Genomic DNA, 19433 nt, shown 5'->3' on the forward strand with positions numbered 1-19433 from the left:
CACACTCACAAAAATACTGCATTCCCTAACAAAAACCCTGTACAAAAACCTTGTGTTTTCTTCTTTTAAAGAAAATACCAGAAGATTTTAACGTTTTTCGGTTGATCCAAGAAATGAGGACGCAGCGGCACTCTGCAGTACAAACCAAGGTTTGTTTTTGTTCACATTTACAATTTGCAAAGTATGTGGAAAATGCTGAAATGTTATCTTGTGTGTGTGTGTGCCAACACAGTTGCTGCACCCAGATTTGTCACGCTCATATGATAAACTACTATGTTGTTGTTTGATATTTGATATATAAACAGATTTCCACACGCTGGTTTCCCAACAGTGGGTTGTAAACAGTGTCTGTTTCCTTACATGAAAACCCACTTAGTTTCTTTGAATTCCCTCCTTTTATTGGTTTCTGTAAATAAATTAAGCTGATGGATGTCATAACGCAAGTATTTCCATTGTACAAGTTCAAATGCATTAAGATCTTGCCACCTTGTATATCTGGTGTATGCACTCTACATGGTTTAGTTGTGTTTCCATTACAATATAGTATCTCCTCAGTGTGGGCGGAGTCATCGCTGCACGGCTGCATGAAACTAGTTTTACGTGAATTAGTTTTACCATGACCGGAGCACAGACTCTGAAAATACAGGGTTTGCATACACCAGACTCCTCTGTTAAATATTGAGATTTTAGACATTTCCCTGGTAATTGTCAGAGATGAACCCGCATTTTTAGGATTGTTAAGTCCTTTTAAACTGATCTACAGTCCGGCATTGTTCGGCTTGATTCCTGTGACGGCACTCTGACCAATCAGTGGCCGGCAGTCTGTTGACGTCACGCATAGTGTCGCCTCAGCTCACGTAGAACCTCGCCAGAGCAGGCACTAAAAAAAGTATCAGGTGCCAGCTACGCTACTGCTAGTGGAAACGCAAAATAACTGTGCCGTGGCGAGCCGAGTCCAGGTCGTGGAAAGCGCCAAATGCTATTTGTGGCCCACCCGTTTTGAAAGTGGACTCTCCCACTTCCTCACCATTTTTGTGACCGGTGTGGGATCGTAAAGCCATAATTTGACACGTGTGTTTTAGTTGCAGTGGGACAGGTGGGCATAACTCTTCATATTTGTGTCTGCAAGTGCACATACTGTACATTTCAAATTGACAAAACGCCCAGACATACAGCACACTACTCATAAATACAGTACAAAGGGCAGAGCCTTTGTGTCTTATTTATGGCGTCCCGCCCACAAACGCATACCGTTTTAACCGCGAGACGGTAAAAGGAGCCCTGCTTTATAAATTACACTGATGGACATTGACACGGGTCTCCCAACCAGATTTCTCCGGCAAACCAGCGAGTGTAATGTATCTTCATAAAAGTGAAGTGCAGGACACTCACCGGGGGGAAAGCAATGAGATCAGAGTTTTCACACAGGATGTATTTCATAGCCTTGTAAATGGATGTTTGAGAATGTTTTTGCTTATGTGTCTTGTCCTCCACAGGAACAGTACGAGTTAGTGCACAAAGCAATTGCCCAGCTCTTTGAAAAACAACTGCTGCTACTAGAGAGCCCTACCAACACACAGATACTTGATGGCATGGTATGACACACACACACACACACACACACACTCTCTCTCGCTCTCTCACACTTGCACGTATGGACCCACACATGTTGTGCGTGGCGTCTGGTGTTAAAGAAAGACTGGATGTCGCTGTATAACACACTCCAAGTGAGGAGAAAAACACAAATAATTAGTCACCGGGGAGGGAGAGGGTCGGAGGAGGAGGAGGAGGAGGAGGAGGAGGAGGAGGAGGAGGAGGAGGAGAGGCCTTTAGAAAACTTTGCAAAGAGAAAAAGACGAGTTGTGGAGATTGAGCCAAAGAGATCTCTCATCCACAGGGTAGCCTCAGAGGAGTGTGTACAGTGTACAGAGGGGAGAAAAAACATTACTTTGATTTATTCCACACTGTTCCTCATTTCCCCTCAAACACACACACACACACACACACACACACACGCGCGTCCTCAGTTGCCCCTGTGTTTTCCTCCCATTACACTACAGTTACAGCCTAACTAAAACTTTAATTTGCATGACAAAAATATCATTTTTTTTTTAGTCCCGTGTGCTCCCTCTCCACTCTGAAGGGTCACAGTCTGCTTCATGAATTAACTCGCTCAGACATGGGAATGGTTTGGTCACAAACTCTCTTAATTTATTTTTTACTTCTTTAACGTCTTTACCATTCTCAAAGAGAAAAGGGCAGTTTAAATTTACATGCCCACTTTCAGATTCATTATTCAGTTTCACAAAAACATACAGACGTCTATGCAGTACATTTAATAACCCACGAAGGAGTACATGCGTAAGCAACAATTAATCCATTACTATTTTGATAATTGATGAATCGGTTTGAAGCTTTTTTCACGATTAAAACAAGATTTCTGATTATTTCAGCTTCTTTCATTTTCTGGTTTCTTTGCTCAATCATTAAACACTGAATCATTTTGGTTCGTGGAAAAACATTTTCTGGACAACACCATTACATTAATCGAGAACATGATCGACAGGTTAATCGATTGTGAAAATAATCAGGAGTTGCAGCTCTATATACATCCCATGTTTACATATGCACCAATACACATACATATATACTCAATTATATCCTCTTGTTAAAATAGTAAGTGACTAGCTGGCCAGTCGTGTGCTCCATCATTCATGTATTTGACGTTTGCACTGGGGGAAATTGTGGGAGGGTGAAACTTCGGCTAATTAATGTCATATTTTGAACTTTCTTGGGGTTACAAAAAAATCTATTCAGGTAGTTAAAGTGTCATCGCCACATCTACCCAACTCAGGCAGAAGATATAAAAGATCAGCGAGGCACTGCGGGGGATTTGACAAACCCTAGAGGCAGAGCAGGAGGGACGCACAGTACGGCGATGAAAGAGTGTGGTGGTGGCAGCAGCAATCCGGCAGCTGACTTCCTGCTTAGGAAGCTCTGGTGACATCACCCCCTTTCCCACAATGCACTTTCAGTCTGAGAATAGACGAGCATCCGTTTGGAAAAGGGGGGGGGGGACCGTCACGAAAGACATCAAGTCATATGAGCTCATACGGCCATTTACAGCCCGTTTACATGAGAAAAAAAACGCACCTGTAGGAACTACACTACATCTTTTGTACAAGTTGGCTGCAACTGGTTGTAAACATGTTATTTTGTAAAGCGGCAAGACATTCTGTTTAGTTTGTTTATTTCAAACGTGGAAAAAAAATAACAAAATAAAATATGAAGACAGTGGAAAATAAGAAAAAAACAATGGAACATTTCTTTAAATAAACAACAAAATAATAACCGTTTGCGCAAAAAAAAAAAAAAAAGGTGTACGTACACACACACACACACACACACACACACACACACACAGACACACACACAGAGACATATGGTTTGCAAGCGAGTATCAGTGAGCTGGACTGACTCAGTTTGACTCATGTCCAGTCAGCCACTGTCAGCACCTCAAACACCCACACCGCTGCTCTCTCAGTGGCTGCACGAACAATAAGCCTACACATACACACATCCCACACATGTTTCTGTGCTCACACGCAGCCACAATTGTTTTTAAGGAAGATTCTTTCCAGATTTATTGCTCACAACACACACACACACAGAGTTCTGCATATACTGTACATCTGGCCCCAGATGTAATCTGACCCTGTATTAAACTCTGTGTGCCACAGCCCCATTTGAACCCCTTTTTCATAAATTTATGACAACTAATGTTTTTCTGACCTTCTCTCATTAGAGAGGCAGATTAATGAGTCACGGGGGGGTCGAGTACATGTGTAGAAACTCATCTAGGACAGAAGGACACACAAAAGGAGGCGTTAGACATCATGAATATGCTGACATTTAACCTGCTGTATCAAAATGTATATTTTACATTTAGCAAAAGTAAATTATGCTAAATATAAAGTTATGAAAATACAGTTGTTAATAAAAACTTCTCCTTGCATGTGTGTCAGGTTGAAAGTAGTCCAGACAAAGCAAGCCAACAGTCCGACGATGAAAGATGGGACACACCGCCTCCCAAACCTCCCCGCATACGCAGGTAAGACACGTTTTTAATATAGATATATATATATATCTATATATATATATATATATATATATATATATATATATATATATATATATATACACACACATATGCAACTGTGGCAGAAAGTCTCCGTTCAGCCTGCACTTAACTACACTTTACTCGTGTTTGGCTTTTAACGGCTGTTGTGGCCTGAGGAGCAGCTGTATTTATTGACCAATTTGTTGTTTACTGCAACACTGAAAAGTGTTAATCACATCCAGTTGAAGTAAAAGAAAGACTCTTTCGTCTCATCTCCTCTTTGAGGGAAAATCACGTTTTCTTTGAAAGGCATTTTATTTCTAGTCCACACACTCGTTCTCTGTAAAGAATAAAAACACTCTTTTCAACTACAAATCTTTAGTAAATTTTCCCTCTTTTCATTCCTTTCTCAGCCCATCATCTTACATCCCTCTTTCTCTCGTTCTCCTCCTTACCATTTCGTTTTTAAAGTTCTTATAGTTATATAGTACGTGCTCAGCAGGGGATTTACTCCACTGTTTCTCAACCAGTTCATCTTCACTTTCCCCCAGGGATTTATCCAGAACAGTGATTACCAAACAGTGGGTCGGGGACCCATAGATGGGTCGTGGGAGATGTTTTTTGGGCCCCCACACAAAGTTTCCAACCTTTTAATTAAAGATAGGGTTGGAGATCCTGGAAAAACTTTTAGAGCAGGCTACATTTTGAATTCAAATGTCCAAGCTTCCCTTTCAAAGCTACGCCTCCAGAACAATGCTTGTTCACGAAGAGTGTTGGTTTCACCGCGGCTTCATGAGCACAGCGCAGCATCGGTGACTTTCAAAAGAATACTCTCGAAAGATCACAGACATAAAGTTAACCTACCGGTCCAGTGGGCTTTCAGTTGTCTTCACCGCTCAAAGGCAGCACCGATGTTCACTCTGGTCTTGGATCGCTCTGCATCAGCCTCTGCATCAGCCTCTGCATCAGCCTTTTACTTGGCAGTAATTTTCCCTAACCCTAACTCAAGTAATGATCACTACAAACATTAATGCTAACCACTGGAGGATGAGCGCACATGCAGAAGACGATGAAGAAGTCGGCGCGTTCACCCAGGTGTCACGTTCCCACAGACTGTCTACATAACAGAGTAATTTGACCCAGAAGTAAATGCCAATAAAACACATTTCCACTGATGAAAAACCTTTTTAAAGATGGCATTAAACATTTTTTTTTTTTGACCATTGGGAATAGAAAGGTTTAATTCAGCTGTGATGCTTGATGCGTTCTCTTGCTGCATTTAGGTTATCATGCTCTCTGTTTCCTTATTTTTGTTTACTGTAGCAGCCAGTTTGATGGGAAAGCAAAAATATTTTTAGAGGTCCCTATTTCGGGATGTAGCTGCAAGTGATCCGGGGACTGAAAAGTTTATTTTCTAGTCTAAACAAAACACACTCATTTCAGCTCGGAAATGCTGCCAAAATAGGAAGCGTTGGTACAAGTGGGGCAGAGCCCGAGGCTCGGTCAAGAATATGCGGGTGTCTCACTCGTAAAAACCTCACCGCGTGTGTCAAAAGTGTGTGCATGTGTGTCTTTTCTACCCGTCATCCCTCTGTTTCCTAAAGGAACAATGTCAAGGCCTGGTTTAAGCCTGGGAGTTGTTCTAGTGATGACGAGAGCTATTTTTATCAACATTGTCTACATTCTTCTGCCCGCACTCCCCCCTGGGTCACTTCAAGGGGGGATTTTTGTGTGTTTGAGATGGACGGTGATAGTGAGCTCCTATCAGGCTGGCATCCAAGTCACAGACACTGAGTCATGTTTATCTTACATACACACACACACACACACACATATATATATTAATCACAGCCGCACCCTGAGGAGTGACGATCTCCACTTTTACGGTAAAGAGTGTCCATCTTACACACCAAAATGATGTCTATGGCATCTCAAATGTTGAAAACTGAGATTCTTAATCTCGTTTAATCTTTTTTCAAACAATAACTTTGCTTAATGTAGACAGTAGTTTATCAGTTTACTGAAAATGACAACTGACCCTATCTGGTATGATTCGTCAGACTCCTAACTAAAGAGGAAATTGTTTTCAGGAGTATTACAGTTGACTTTACGTTCAAAGTAAGTTCATCCTTCCTGATCCAGATCAAACACTAGAACATAGGAAATAAGTAAGAAGAAATTATAAAAGATTAATATATCAAGCAAAAAAGACTGAAACGAATTAGAAAATGGTTAAAATGAGTAAAAATGTAAAGGCTACTTTTAAGATAACGTCTGAAATCAGGGTGTGCAAAGAACAAGTGTATTTTCAAACAATAAAATACAATATTTGTGAATGATTAAATCAATATTTCATTTGCTTCTAAAAAAGTGTTGTTTGAAAATATTGACACAACTCTAACTCCATAGAGATGCAGCTCTTCGACTGAGGCCTTTTCACTTTCAGCGTCTCTTGTTGAAACAGCTTTGTTGTTACTTGGAGAAAGGCAGAGATGCACGATAATCTAAGATAATCCAGAAGGCAGATAGTAGTACAGATAGTTGTTGTCACATCTGTGTGGTTCTTCCAGCTCCTGTAGATGCTGACTGGTCCCACGGTGAACCAGCACACACAAATGCAGCGTCTTCTCTGTGGAGCACATACTGTATGTGGAAGTACACTTGGACAGTTGTGTGTGTTTGTATGTGTGGGTATTGTTATCACATAAATTTAAAACCCCCTATGAAGGCATACTGTACATCTGTGTGCCCACATGTCTGCTTATGTGTAGGAGTTGAAGTTGTGTGTGTGTGTGTGTGTGTGTGTTTTTCCTCTTAAGTGTGTCACTAGCATGCCAGAACACTGGGGATGGTTGTAGTGTTTTTATGCTTCAGGGCGAAACTAAAAGAACAGAAGCGCATGGTTAGTTTTTGTAGTCTGAAGCTCTTTGAAGTGTTGTATAATTGTCACGGATTCTTGTCCTTTTTAAAGACAGAAGCCTTTTATGGCTTTAAGGGGAAAAATTAATGATTCAAACTTCAGAAATATTGGACACAACCAGAGAAGCAATAAATATAAACATTTTATTGCTGTAAAAGAGAACATTAGTGAGTTTGTTTGACACGACGAGGACAACTTGCTCTTATTTTACCGCAGGTGAATCTCTGGAATTCTTGTGCTTTGAACTTTATAACTCATAACTCTTGATTTGAAGGAGATGGAAAAAGAATAAGAGAATGTGAATGGAAACTGTTGTTTATTGTTCAATGAATTATATTTGGGTTGGATGGGGGAGCTGGAGACGATCCCAGCTAATATGTGAAGTTATTGAATTAGGATGTTAAATAATTTTTAAATACGATGTTGGTTTAAATCCAAAAGATGAATTCATCTTTTGGATTAATCAGTTCCACGTGCAGTGAAGTTTGCTTATTTCTTGAAAGCGAAAGTCCCAGTTTATGGAAAAAAACCTACTACGACTTAATTAATTTAATGTTAACCTTCCCGTCAACATTTGTTCATCCGTGTTTGGCTTTGGCTTATAATCTCTCCATATTCCCACCCTGCTGCTTATATGTTTAGCTGTGGCTTATTATATAATGTTTGCTACTGTAACAGCATCAGCTTCCCCTTAAATCATTTAAGTTTCATCAGTGTCTGTGGTATCTGAGTGATTCACATCCCCATGGAAACAATCATCACCCGTGGGAGTCATCTGCGTTATTATTGTTAAGTATGTCTTCTTGTTGCTCGGGAGAATGGAGATGATGCAGAGGAGTGGATTCCCGTAGGTGATGATTGTTTTCATTAAAGAAAACACCAAACGGAGTTCTTGGATAAATAATGTCCTAATTACGTGTCCCAGAAGAGACACAACAAACTACACACAAAAAATACAGTGGCGTAAAAAGGCGACTGACTTTTCTACAGGAGGCAGATCTCTCTGATCTCTCGTTCTCCTCTTCCTCACATATACTTCACACACTGGTGTGGTGAAATTAGATTAAGATAAGGTGGCTCTAATTATTATTCTTTTTGTTTTATTATTTGTTTCATTTTCTACACGCTGCGTTCACAAATTCCTCAGCTCCACTCCGATCACGTACCCTGGTATATAAAGTAATAACAGGAGGAAGCGTACCACAGTTTGAGAACCGTGGGCCTAAGCTGTAAATGATCCGATTTTGGTGATGATGCAAATGCAGGAGCGGGATTTTTTTTTTTTTTTTAAAGGAAAAGAAAAGGTGTATTGTGTATTGACATTAAGTGAAATTTATTAGCCTTGGTTGAGGCTCAAAAACGGAGAAGAGAAAGTCTATATGAACCAATATTCATGCCATACGAGTGCAATGAGTTGCTCTAGTAAAGGAAATCCCCAGTGCCTCGGTCGTGCAACTTCTTTGTGACTTTCTGTCTTTCTTTGATTCTCTTTCACACACACACACACACACACAGAGGCAGCATCATGTGCTGTCAGTCCTCCTCTGGCTCTTACTTCAGTCATGTGCTCTTGATTCAGCACATCACCACATCCTTTCACCATCTATCTTTCTCTCTCTCTTTCTCTCTGTGTGTGTACATACTGTATATATTCACACACGTGTGTGTGTGTGTATATATATATATATATGTGTATATATATATATGTATATATATATATATATGTGTATATATATATGTATATATATATGTGTGTATATATATATGTGTATATATATATATGTATATATATATATATATATATACATATATATATATATATATATATATATATATATATATATATGTATATGTGTGTGTGTGTGTGTATAAACGTGAATGCGTATTCTGTGAAGTGGAACAAATATGTTAATGTATAAGTTTCCATTGTTTTGCGGTGAACTTTGTCACAGCCTCCACATCCTGTATGTAATCCACCCACCTCCACTGTGTGTATACTGTGTAGATTGTGCTTTACACTCTGTCGCCGTGTGAAGAATTAACAGTTAGTTTTTGGGCAATAGTGCGTTCGTGTGTAGTTCATGTGTGAGGCAAAATGGGGGGAAAAGTGCATAATTCGAAGTTTGAGAGTAGCTAAAATGCTCATTTTCCAGCTGTTTAAGTGTATTTGATTTATTTGATTTTATGATTGATAAATAATCCAAAAATAAAAGATACATTGATCCCATTTGGGACATTTGCACTGAAGTTTCAGGAACATAAAATTGAATGTATGTAGAGTACACTAGGAGGAATAAACTGAAATGCTGATTCAGACTCGGATTCACTTTTCATTTCATTTTATATTAGCAGAGAAAACTAATTATGGGCAAATAACTGTGATCATTAACTTTGAAGGACGTCACATTGACCTCATTTCAAATTCTGCATCTATAGCGGAAAAATATGAATGAGCTGAAACTCAGCTTTTTTAATGCGTGTATAAAATGAATGTAATATACCAGTTGATTTAATCGTCATGGTTTCATCATGAGACGGATTAATATAAACATGACTTCTTTTAACGCTTCCTCAAACCTTTTTATTTCAATTTTATTTAAATATAAGAGTTCCGTATTTTAATTCCATCACCTCTGTTACTCTGGCGGCACGGTGGAATTATGAATTCTCAGCATACGACATCAAAAGCTCAAATGTGTCAAAAGTCCTTGATGTGTTACCTTTGCTCACCGTCTCTCCCCCATTGTGTCCAGTTCCCAGACAGAAGGCGACGTCAAGGAGGAGATTCTCCAGCCTCCGGAGCCTCACCCCGTGCCTCCCATCCTCACCCCGTCTCCCCCCTCGGCCTTCCCCACCGTCACCAACGTGCGCCAGGACAACGACCGCTACCACCCCAAGCCTCTCATCCACGTCCTGACCACGGCGCAGCAGAACGAGACGAAGGTGAGCCGGCGTGTTACATTTGTCGCGTGTGTACCGTTAGTGTGTTTGTGCGTCCCTTATCTGCATTTCTGTGGTAGTGTTTCATATTATACTCATGGCATTTTAGAGTTGTTGTGAGAGTTGTAAAAACGCCTGTGCATAAGTTTCCATTTTTCTGCCTATTTTTGGACATTGAGACAAAGACTCAAACAAATGTTACATTAAATATGTTTTATACTGTTCAAATTTCAAATTTAACACACACAATCTGGTGTTCATGTACAACTACAGTGGGTTTTTTTTTTTTTTTAAATAAAACTTTAGTTTTTCTTCATTTTAAATTGTTAATACTCCATTTTAACATGCAGTAAATTATAAGTAACTGCCAGACATTGAAAGTTATTCTGGGAAAAATGGGCTTACACTTAGTCACAGGACATTTTCCGGCCCTTTCATGATTTAAAATAAGCAACAAAAAAAAACCCACATAAGACCATCATATGAAACAAGAAATAGTTTTCTATCATTGTTGTGCCACACAACAGTAGATTAACTATAAGACTTTCTGTATAAAGAGTGGTGTGCCCATGTTTATTGACACAGAATGCACATTTGTACATTAGAGTTGATCAAATGTGACCATGAAGTTCTATAGTACTCGCTGGAGAACTCGTATATTTTATCAGAAGGAGGATTTCTCATGTACTGGACGTCGATTGCACTGATTTCTAAATATCAGCAGAAAAGTTCTCGCCCTCTAAATACACTTTCTCTTCCCTCTTTTGTTTTCCTTTTAGAATAAAGGTGTGGACCAACGGCAAAACCAGTCAGAACCCAGTTCAAACAATCAGACCAGTCCCTCGGAGCAGAAGGACCAACGCCAGCAACAGCAGACCCAGGTCTCAAATCTGGATCTCAACGACAACTACAACAACAAACTGTCGTCAGCGTCATCAAAATCAGAATCGGGCCAATACCAGACTCAGACTCCCTCGTCCCCCCTCTCCCCGGTTGTTGTTGAATGTGCCGGCGCTCCCCGGGTCGAGCGGAAGCTCAGCATTGAGATTAAAAAGGTGCCGCTGCAGGAAGGGCCGCGTAGCTTTGACACTTCCTCCTCGATGGGAGGAGCCGGCGCTCCCAGCAGCGCTTCAACCAACAGTGCGAGCATGCTGCAGAGAAGCCACGCCTTCAAGGCGCGCTCCGGCCAATCCCTGCTCTCGTCGAGCTCCTCGCTGTCGGAGGACTCGGGCACGGAGGGAGGGGGAGGAGCGGAGAGTCACGCAGACGGGGGCGTCCTCGTGCGGCCAAACCATCTCCCCGTGAAGAGCGGCGACAAGGGGGAGGCGCAGGGAGGGGAGAAAGCGGAGGGGAAGGCGGGCCACGCGACGTGGGCTCAGTTCTGCAGCAGCCCCGAAAAACAGTATCCAAAGACCTCCTCCTCTTCCTCGTCCTCGGACCGTGTCGCTCCCTCGTCGTCTTCCTCCTCCCATCTCTCCTCGTCCTCCTCCTCGTCCTCCACCCCCGTTAGGACTGCGCTGAGTTTCACCAACCCCCTGCACTCCGACAACTCCGACGAGGAGGGGGACGGTGAGATGAGCGACGCGAAGGAGGGCTACCGCACTAATGTATCCACGGCGACGGCCATGGTTACTACGTCCCCCTACCACGGAGACCAGCAGCCGGTCAGGAAGGTGTTGCCGATGTCGATCGCCGGACACAGCTCTCCGTCACCGCCTGCGACCACAGCAAGTATGTCAATCCGCCGCACTAATTGAATGACTGCACCTAACAGCTTCAGCTAACTGGCTGCTTTCCCCGATACAATCGATTTAATTTGAGTTACTTTGACTTAAATTAACTTCTGGAGTCCTTTTGTTTTGTCAGATCAGAGGCGATCACTGATCAACTGTGCCAGTCATTTACACAATAAGCTGCAGGGTTTTCCAGGGTTTTTATTCGCAGTGACCAGATCCTTTTAGTGAGGCTTTATTTCCTCCAGAAATGAGATTCTGTCTCATTAGAACCAGGTTTCGATCCACACGGGGAAATACTAGTACTGATAAGGTCCTAAAGTACCAAGTTTTCACACTCACACTCACACTCACTCACTCGCTCATGCCGTGTTACCAAGGTGTGGACAGCTGACTCATAACAACACCACCCATTAGTGTTTGTACAGAAATCTAAATGTCAGCACTTAACTATCAAACCGTGTAGAGAAGTAATACTTTTACCGTTTCGGTTACAGTTTGTTAAATAAACCGTTGCAGCATTTTGCCAGAGAGCTGGTGACACCTCCGTCCTCCCCCCTATTTATCCCTATTAGACTCCCCTCAGTATCAGCAGATGATTAAACGTAAAAAGATGGAAGAAAGACCCTAAAAATAAGTTGAATTAACTCCGTAATCGTCTAAGGAGAAACATACAAACATAATAAGCAATTATCCGTGCTCGCATTACGTTATGCTCCAGGAAACCACACGGTCCAGTCATTTTCCTGCGTCAGTCGGGGGAGGGCGCAGAAGTTCAGACGGACCACATGCTTGATGACAAGCCGCGCCTCGTCAACACGCTCGCACACCGCGCGTGCCGCACTGCTCTCAGTGCCGAGTGAAATCAAAAAGAAAGGAATAAGAAGCAGCAGCAACAACAACAGAGACGGGAGAAAGAGTGAGCTACTTTGCAGCGAGTCTCATATTAAGCATGACTGTATCACTAATTGGTCGGTTCTGCAAGGATTGCTGCAAACACAGGCAGGCAAGCATCTGTCACAACAACTCGCCTCTGTCTCTCTTTTCCACTGTGTTTGTTTGTCCAAGTGGGTGAATGTGCAAACAGAATGAGAGATGTTTTGTTTGTGTTTCCTCTTTGTTTTCAGCGGAATTGTTTGCGTGAGAAGAGAGTGTGTGTGTGTGTGTGTGTGTGTGTGTGTGTGTGTGGGAAGGATCAGCACTGCATGATGCCGTCGGTCCCATGTGAAACACGCACGCCTGTGCACGTCCTGATTGAGCAGAGCAGCAGTGTCACACGCTGCAGTGTAGCCGCACTGTCACGGTTGCCGTGACGAGGTTTTGAGCTTCTCTGGATCAAAAAGAAAAACGCCTCCTTCCTCTTCCTCCTCCTTCCTCCTCCTCCTCCTCTCTTCCCTTTTTTTGATTTCAAAATCAAGTGATTCTGAAATCTGATTCTTGCTGTGATCGCAGCTGATGCGAAGTGGACTGTACTGGACTTGGCTTTGGAACGGTTTTTAAACCTGTGGATGAAATAACTGCATTTTTAGATATTTGGATGACGCTATGAGGAGGCGTGATGTGGCGATGAAGTGTCGGGCTCTTAAAATCAACAATGATCCTTTAAGGATCCTTTTAGTTCAGCTGACAATGGCTGTATTTGATTGTGATAAAGGTCCAGTGTGTAATAATTAGTGACATGTAATGGTGAGACCGCTCACCGCTCCCTTTCTTAAGTGCATCAGGAAACTATGGTGGCCTTTGTGTACCAGAGATGATGATGTTCTTGTAAGCTTCCACCTCAAACCATAAAACCCAAGCTATTTTTTTTTTTAATGCAGGCTGCTCTACAAACCTAAACCCACAATGCTTATTGTAAAGTAGAGCTGCAACGAACGTTTATTCTCATCATCGATTAATCTGTCGATTATTTTCTCGATTAACCGAGTAATCGCTTGGTCCATAAAATGTCAGAAAACTTTTAAAAAAATGTGTCAATAAGTGGAATTTGGTCCACAAACCAAAATGATTCACTTTTAAAGATTTATTTGTCATGTGGCTCCAAGACATAAGGAAAATATTCACAATTAAGAAGCTGAAACAATCAGAAATCTTGTTATAATCATGACAAAAAGCTTTAAACCGATTCCTTGATTATCAAAATAGTGGTGGTATTCAATATCTTCTATTAAACCCTTTTAAATGTTATACACTGGACCTTTTGAGATGAGTAAAACAGTGTTGTGGTCAGCAACAGCAGAGCTGACCCCTGACATAAAGAATGATGGAAGAGGAATTTATCTCAAGCATAATTTGGATAAATCACAAAGAGGTTGACATAGTTTTGTTATTCCTCATTTAAACCAAGAAACACAAACTTCCACAGTCAAAAGTTACCTTAAAGTCTGGCTCTTTTAAGTGTCTGGCGTCATACATACATGACGCTCTCCTCAAGTCAATTCCAGTATTTAAAACCAAATGCAGAGAGTGTGGGTTTGCTTGGCTTCTCTGGCTCATCATTTGTTTGGGCTGTGGTGGGGCTTTGTAATCAGTGATGGAAAAAAGCTAATGCTGCTTGTTTTTTAATTTTAATTGGTTGCAAGAATCTAATGGTTGCTTGTTGACGAGGTGCATTGAGAACATTGCCGCTTTGTGTTTGGTTAAGGGGGGAAAAGCTGGTGGCTGCTTGTTTTTTTTTTTTTTTTTGACACTTATCAATGATTCATTCATGTTTTTTCTTTTTCAATTCATGACAAACATACACAAACCTTACATAGTTCAAATATTCTCTATATCTGTAGGTATTTACACTGTATTTGACCTTCATATTCACACAGTCCCCAGAAACAGTGAAGTCAGTGCACCCTCTGCTGGTTGAAGCACGTCATGACACATTCTAAGTCAGCATACAACATGCTCTGAAGTTTCCTCTGTGTTTATCCGATTATATAACAAAGGCAGAATGGAAGTAGCAATTTGCTATCAAAATATGTGAAACATTAAAATAATGTGAAGGACAACAACATGAAAGAGACATTCAAAGTCCACAATAACCCGTGTTTTTGCATAAACGCATAAACAACGACGTTCAAGGGGAGAGAATTGATCAAAACTGTTCACGTTAAAACCATTAAAGGAGCTCAGCTTAAGCCAAGTGGAGCAGTGGAGTTATTGTGAATGACTGATCGTGAATCATCAGAGTTTCCTTTCCAGGAAATGAGGCTCACAATATTTATAACGGCAGGCTAATGTTCAGAGTGGCTGCGTAAATCTCAGCGTAAATATTACTCTGGGTTTCCAAAGAGAACCAAAAAGAAGGTTATTATTACTGCGAGGCGTTAAGAATAAATCAAAAGAAGTGTCGACCTGAGTTTATAGTTAAGCGGAGATGAACATAAAACAACAACAAGAACAACAAAGACGGAACAATATTGCTCTTGGAGATAAGGAACGTCAAATAATGCTCTATTTATTTATTTATTTATATATATATATATATATATGTGTATATATATGTATGTGTGTATGTACATATATATATGTATGTGTATATATGTGTACATACACAAATATATATATATATATATATATATATATATACATATACACACACATTTCCTCTGACATCCTTTTAATAATTAAAAAAAATGTGGTTTATGAAGCCTCATAATTTAAGTGTTTTGAAATTGATATCCAAAATGTGCATCACCAACTGGTCATTTAATGTCTCTTTATTTAATATATCTTTTAAAAGATCATATGTATCATTAAGATTTGTTATTATTTCTCACTTTCTTGAAACACAATCCAGACAATGTGGGAAACATGCAGTTTTTAAAATAATAATAATAAAAAAAGCTTCTACACTTTCATTCATGATTCTTAAGCAACAACATTACGATAAATCGTGAAAAGGGAGTAAATCGCATCTTTTTTAATCACAGTTTTGTGTTTGTGTTCTCTCTGTGCTCCTGCTGTCCTCAGGAAGAATCTCTCTCTCTCTCTCTTCCCCCCCATCATCGATCTGCCCATCTCTCTTGTCTCTCTCTCTCTCTCTCTCTCTCCTTCTCTCCTTGTCCAGTTTTTTAACATTGCTTCTCATGTGACCTCTAACCCTTTAACCCCAGACTGCTGGGACAGCGACGACTCCCCTCCCCCTCTCCCCGCGAGAACCCCCGAGTCCTTCATACTGGCCACAGGTGCGTTTGCATTGGTCAAGCTTTCACAGGTGTGTTTCCAGATGCTGTGGATTCAGTGACACCGTTTCTCCCCTTCCCTCCCTCCCTCCCTCCGGTGGTTGTGAGCTTGATTTACATTAAAAAAACAAAAAGGTGTTGCTGTTGTTGCTTTGTTTAGACCTGATATCAAATGTAATCTTTCCATATTTGTACTTTTAATGACCTCAGGAGATCTTTGTGAGCCGTGTTGCTTTTGTGCGGCTGTATCCGTGTTGCAACACCAGAGGGCAGCATGCGCAGTTTACCCGCTGCAGGGTCGGCATGTGTTTCTCTTGTGTTCGACGCCTCGTTATGTCTCAGATATGCATCACTTCTTGCTCCCAGTTGAACTTAAGGGTGGTCTCCCCTGCAGTGTGGAGGAGAGGTTGCATTTTAGAAGGCTGTGACGCATAGTGAGTTTGAAAAGAAGTGCCTGACTGTGTGCTTGGTAGGGATGAGCTGATCCTATACTGGATATTTGGTCCTATACTCGGCCAATATTACTAGATTGGATCATTTCTGACTCACGGCTCGAGTGTAACGGCAGGTATTTCACATTATTGGTTAAATTGTTTGATACATGTAAAAAAAAAAAGAGGAATATAAATCTGATTTTGCTGCTAAGAATTCAAGGCTATGATATTGGCATCAATATTGGACATAATCCCTGATATTCAGGTGTGTGTGTGTGTGTGTGTGCGTGAGTGCGTGTCTAAACCTTCTGTCCATGCGTGTTCTCGCCTCCCTCTCACTCCCTCCTTTTCTCACTTCCCTATCAGACCCTCAGGAAGTGAGAACGCTGGCCTCGGCTGAGTGGAGCGGCTTACACACAGGTACAAACACACACAGAAGTCCTGGTAACTGCTCACTCCCGCCCGATTATCTGTACCGCAGCGGTGCGTGCGCTCATGGAGGCGTTTATCTGCCGTTTCTTCAGTCAACCGAGCAAAGAAGAGAGAGAATACGGAGGGAAAATAGTCTGTGTGCATATGCTTATCACTGCCAGAAGGACTGTGCGATGATGTCACTGCCAATTAAGAGCTCCAGTAGTTTCAGCGAGTGTTTGTGTGTGTGGACAATCAAAAAAAAGGGAATAAATGTCTGACAACTGTAGCCCAGTGTCGGTGTTTATAGACGCGTGTCATTTATAGATTTAGGTCGTGCATCACCGCTGATATTCACTCAGTGCTTCCCCCCTCCATTGACCGATGTTTGTGTGTGTTTCCCTGTGCGCAGACGTGTCGGACCGCGTTAAGAAGACCTCACCGGTGGACCCTGCATCGGCCGGCACCACAGCAGCAGACAGCAAGGCAGACTTGGGTGGGTAAGTCATTCCTCTTGTCAGACTCCTTGACATCTGTGATTTTACTTCTGAGTTCTTCTGTGACTGCTCTGCTCTAGAGGAACTAAGTTTTAGTTTCCTGCGATCTGTGGCTCTGCTCTTGGTGACTGGAACCTTAGCTCTGGGCAGGGTGTGCAGAAAATGTTTGATTCAGATAACTAGCAATAGATAAAGAATCACATTTGCTGATTATTGACTTTACATTACATTACATGTCATTTAGCAGATGCTTTTATCCAAAGCGACTTACAATAAGACTTGTTTCAGCCCTACTTCTAACCATAGAGATCTGAGTCTTTGTTTGAGTGGAAGTCTATGGGAAAATGTGCCCACTTCTACTTGATTTATTACGCCAGGAAACGTTTTCCTAAGGAGTTTATGTTCTCACTTTAGTCAATTCTGTTCCCATTTATAGGAAAATAGACGATGCAGTGTATGTATGCAGATAAAACACGAGTGGACGCCCTGTGATTGACAGCTGGTAGTGAAGACTGTGAATTTCAGCAGCAGTCAGACGCTTCACAAAACCTGTCCAAAAAACTGTCCACTTTTTATGGTTCAAACCCAGCTAAGAGCTCCCTCCTCTTCTTCCAGGGTTCGGTAACCGCTGCATCCAGCCTAAAGGCCCTCGGGAACCCCCCCTGGAGTGGACATGATGGTGCAGTCCGCCAGCAGGCAGTGTCCTCACCTGTCAGGAGGGCGGACTCTGCCGACTCTCACCTGGCTGGTCCAAAAAAAAAGAAAAATACCAAGTTGATCGATGCTACACAGACAGACAGACAGACAGACAGACAGACAGCACACGGTTACATAGACGCTCCCTCTGTGTGACTCTGTGCCAACAGCTTGTCAAGACTGAGCTCCTCCTCTTCCTCCCTCCTCCTCCTCCTCAGCCCTTCCTTTACAGTGCCACTGTGCAACAGTTGCTGTTTAAGTGGCTTGTCCGTTTTCGAACAAAGCCGGTATTTTCCTGCTCAGCTTGCTGATGTTAGAGGTCTTGACTTCTGTACACGCTGACCTGGGATCACTCTAGTTATTTCCCTGTTAATGGTAAAAGGATAATTTGTCTTTCTTTTTTTGTGACTTGAGAGTCCTTGTTATTTTCTCTCACTCTCTCTCTGAGCTGTAGACACATCACGAAGATTCGCTCGTTCTTAGACTAAACCAAGAGGAAGGCAGGTGCGACCCTTCCGCGTTAAGTCGGAAGTGCTGACACTTTTCTGTTCAAACCAAAATGAGAAACTATTGACACTGTCTTCAATCCGCCGCCGCGGGGGGTTCTGAACTTGCAGAAGGCGTCCGGCATCTGCTTCCCTCTTACCGAAAGAAGACCAATCTTCAAAGCGAACCTCGATAATCTGTTACCCATGATGCAACCTTTTTCTGCTAGGTATGTGCAGGTTGCCAGGGTTCTCTCCCTCTCTCTCTCTCTCTCTCTCTCCCTCTCTGTGTGCTGGTGCTACATGACTAAGGATCATCATAGAAACCGACAGATTTAGAGGGCAACATTCATTCTTTCCTTTCCCCGTGATGTCGGCTCTAGTCTCTCTCTCTCTCTCTCTCTCTCTCTCTCTCTCTCTCTCTCTCTGTTGACTCCCTGTTTATCAGAGTAACGAGGCCGATGTGGTTTGGTCGTTGTATTTCAGGTGGCACTGGACCATAATGATGATGATGATGATGTTCCTGTTGCGTCGGGATGTGAAGCTCAAAGCAGAGACTGAATATGAATAGTGAGTTGAGACATCCCTGACAGAGTTAAATAACCTTGAAGCACATCGTCGATGGCCAAAGTCATCATTGGCCTCGTGACTCTGGCTCTCACTGCTGGGACCATGAGCCTGCCTTAGTCTGCCCCGCCCCGTCGACCCAGAGAAAACAGCCTTAATTTTGGCTTTTCTCTCAAGGTAATTTCCTCTCTCTGTGTTTTCGGGCTTCTCCTGGTCTTACCTTGGGACACACGATTGCTGTTTTGTTTTATTTATAAGTTTTTCCTCTTCTTTCTTGGTTTACTCACAACAATCCAGTGTTAGGAACGTATGAATGTCACACGTCACCCGTAACGCGGATATGGAATCGTGACAGATTTTCATATCATATAGACACACACACACACACACACACACACGACATGTATTGGTTTATCGTGCGATGGCCAACCGTTGTGCTTCTGTGAGACAAATCA

At 42.0% G+C, this 19433-nt stretch overlaps 1 protein-coding gene across 5 annotated transcripts in view; it reads left to right on the top strand.

Moving 5' to 3' along the window:
* The window catches only part of ptpn12 (protein tyrosine phosphatase non-receptor type 12), a 40041-nt gene extending 22044 nt beyond the window's left edge, over nt 1-17997 (top strand). Inside the window, exons 10-18 of one of the 5 annotated variants that reach the window (XM_058625216.1) lie at nt 72-149; nt 1497-1595; nt 4026-4111; nt 9794-9983; nt 10760-11711; nt 15820-15891; nt 16689-16742; nt 17146-17233; nt 17846-17997. In XM_058625216.1, the coding sequence (XP_058481199.1) occupies nt 72-149; nt 1497-1595; nt 4026-4111; nt 9794-9983; nt 10760-11711; nt 15820-15891; nt 16689-16742; nt 17146-17233; nt 17846-17855 (1629 nt within the window). In that variant the 3' untranslated portion in view covers nt 17856-17997. The remainder of the gene's footprint in view (nt 1-71; nt 150-1496; nt 1596-4025; nt 4112-9793; nt 9984-10759; nt 11712-15819; nt 15892-16688; nt 16743-17145; nt 17234-17845) is intronic. The other 4 variants (XM_058625215.1, XM_058625217.1, XM_058625219.1 and 1 more) reach the window with 4 other exon arrangements.
* Nucleotides 17998-19433: the final 1436 nt, after the last annotated feature.

The sequence above is a fragment of the Solea solea genome, chromosome 3, assembly GCF_958295425.1.
Source record: "Solea solea chromosome 3, fSolSol10.1, whole genome shotgun sequence".
NCBI lineage: Eukaryota > Metazoa > Chordata > Actinopteri > Pleuronectiformes > Soleidae > Solea > Solea solea.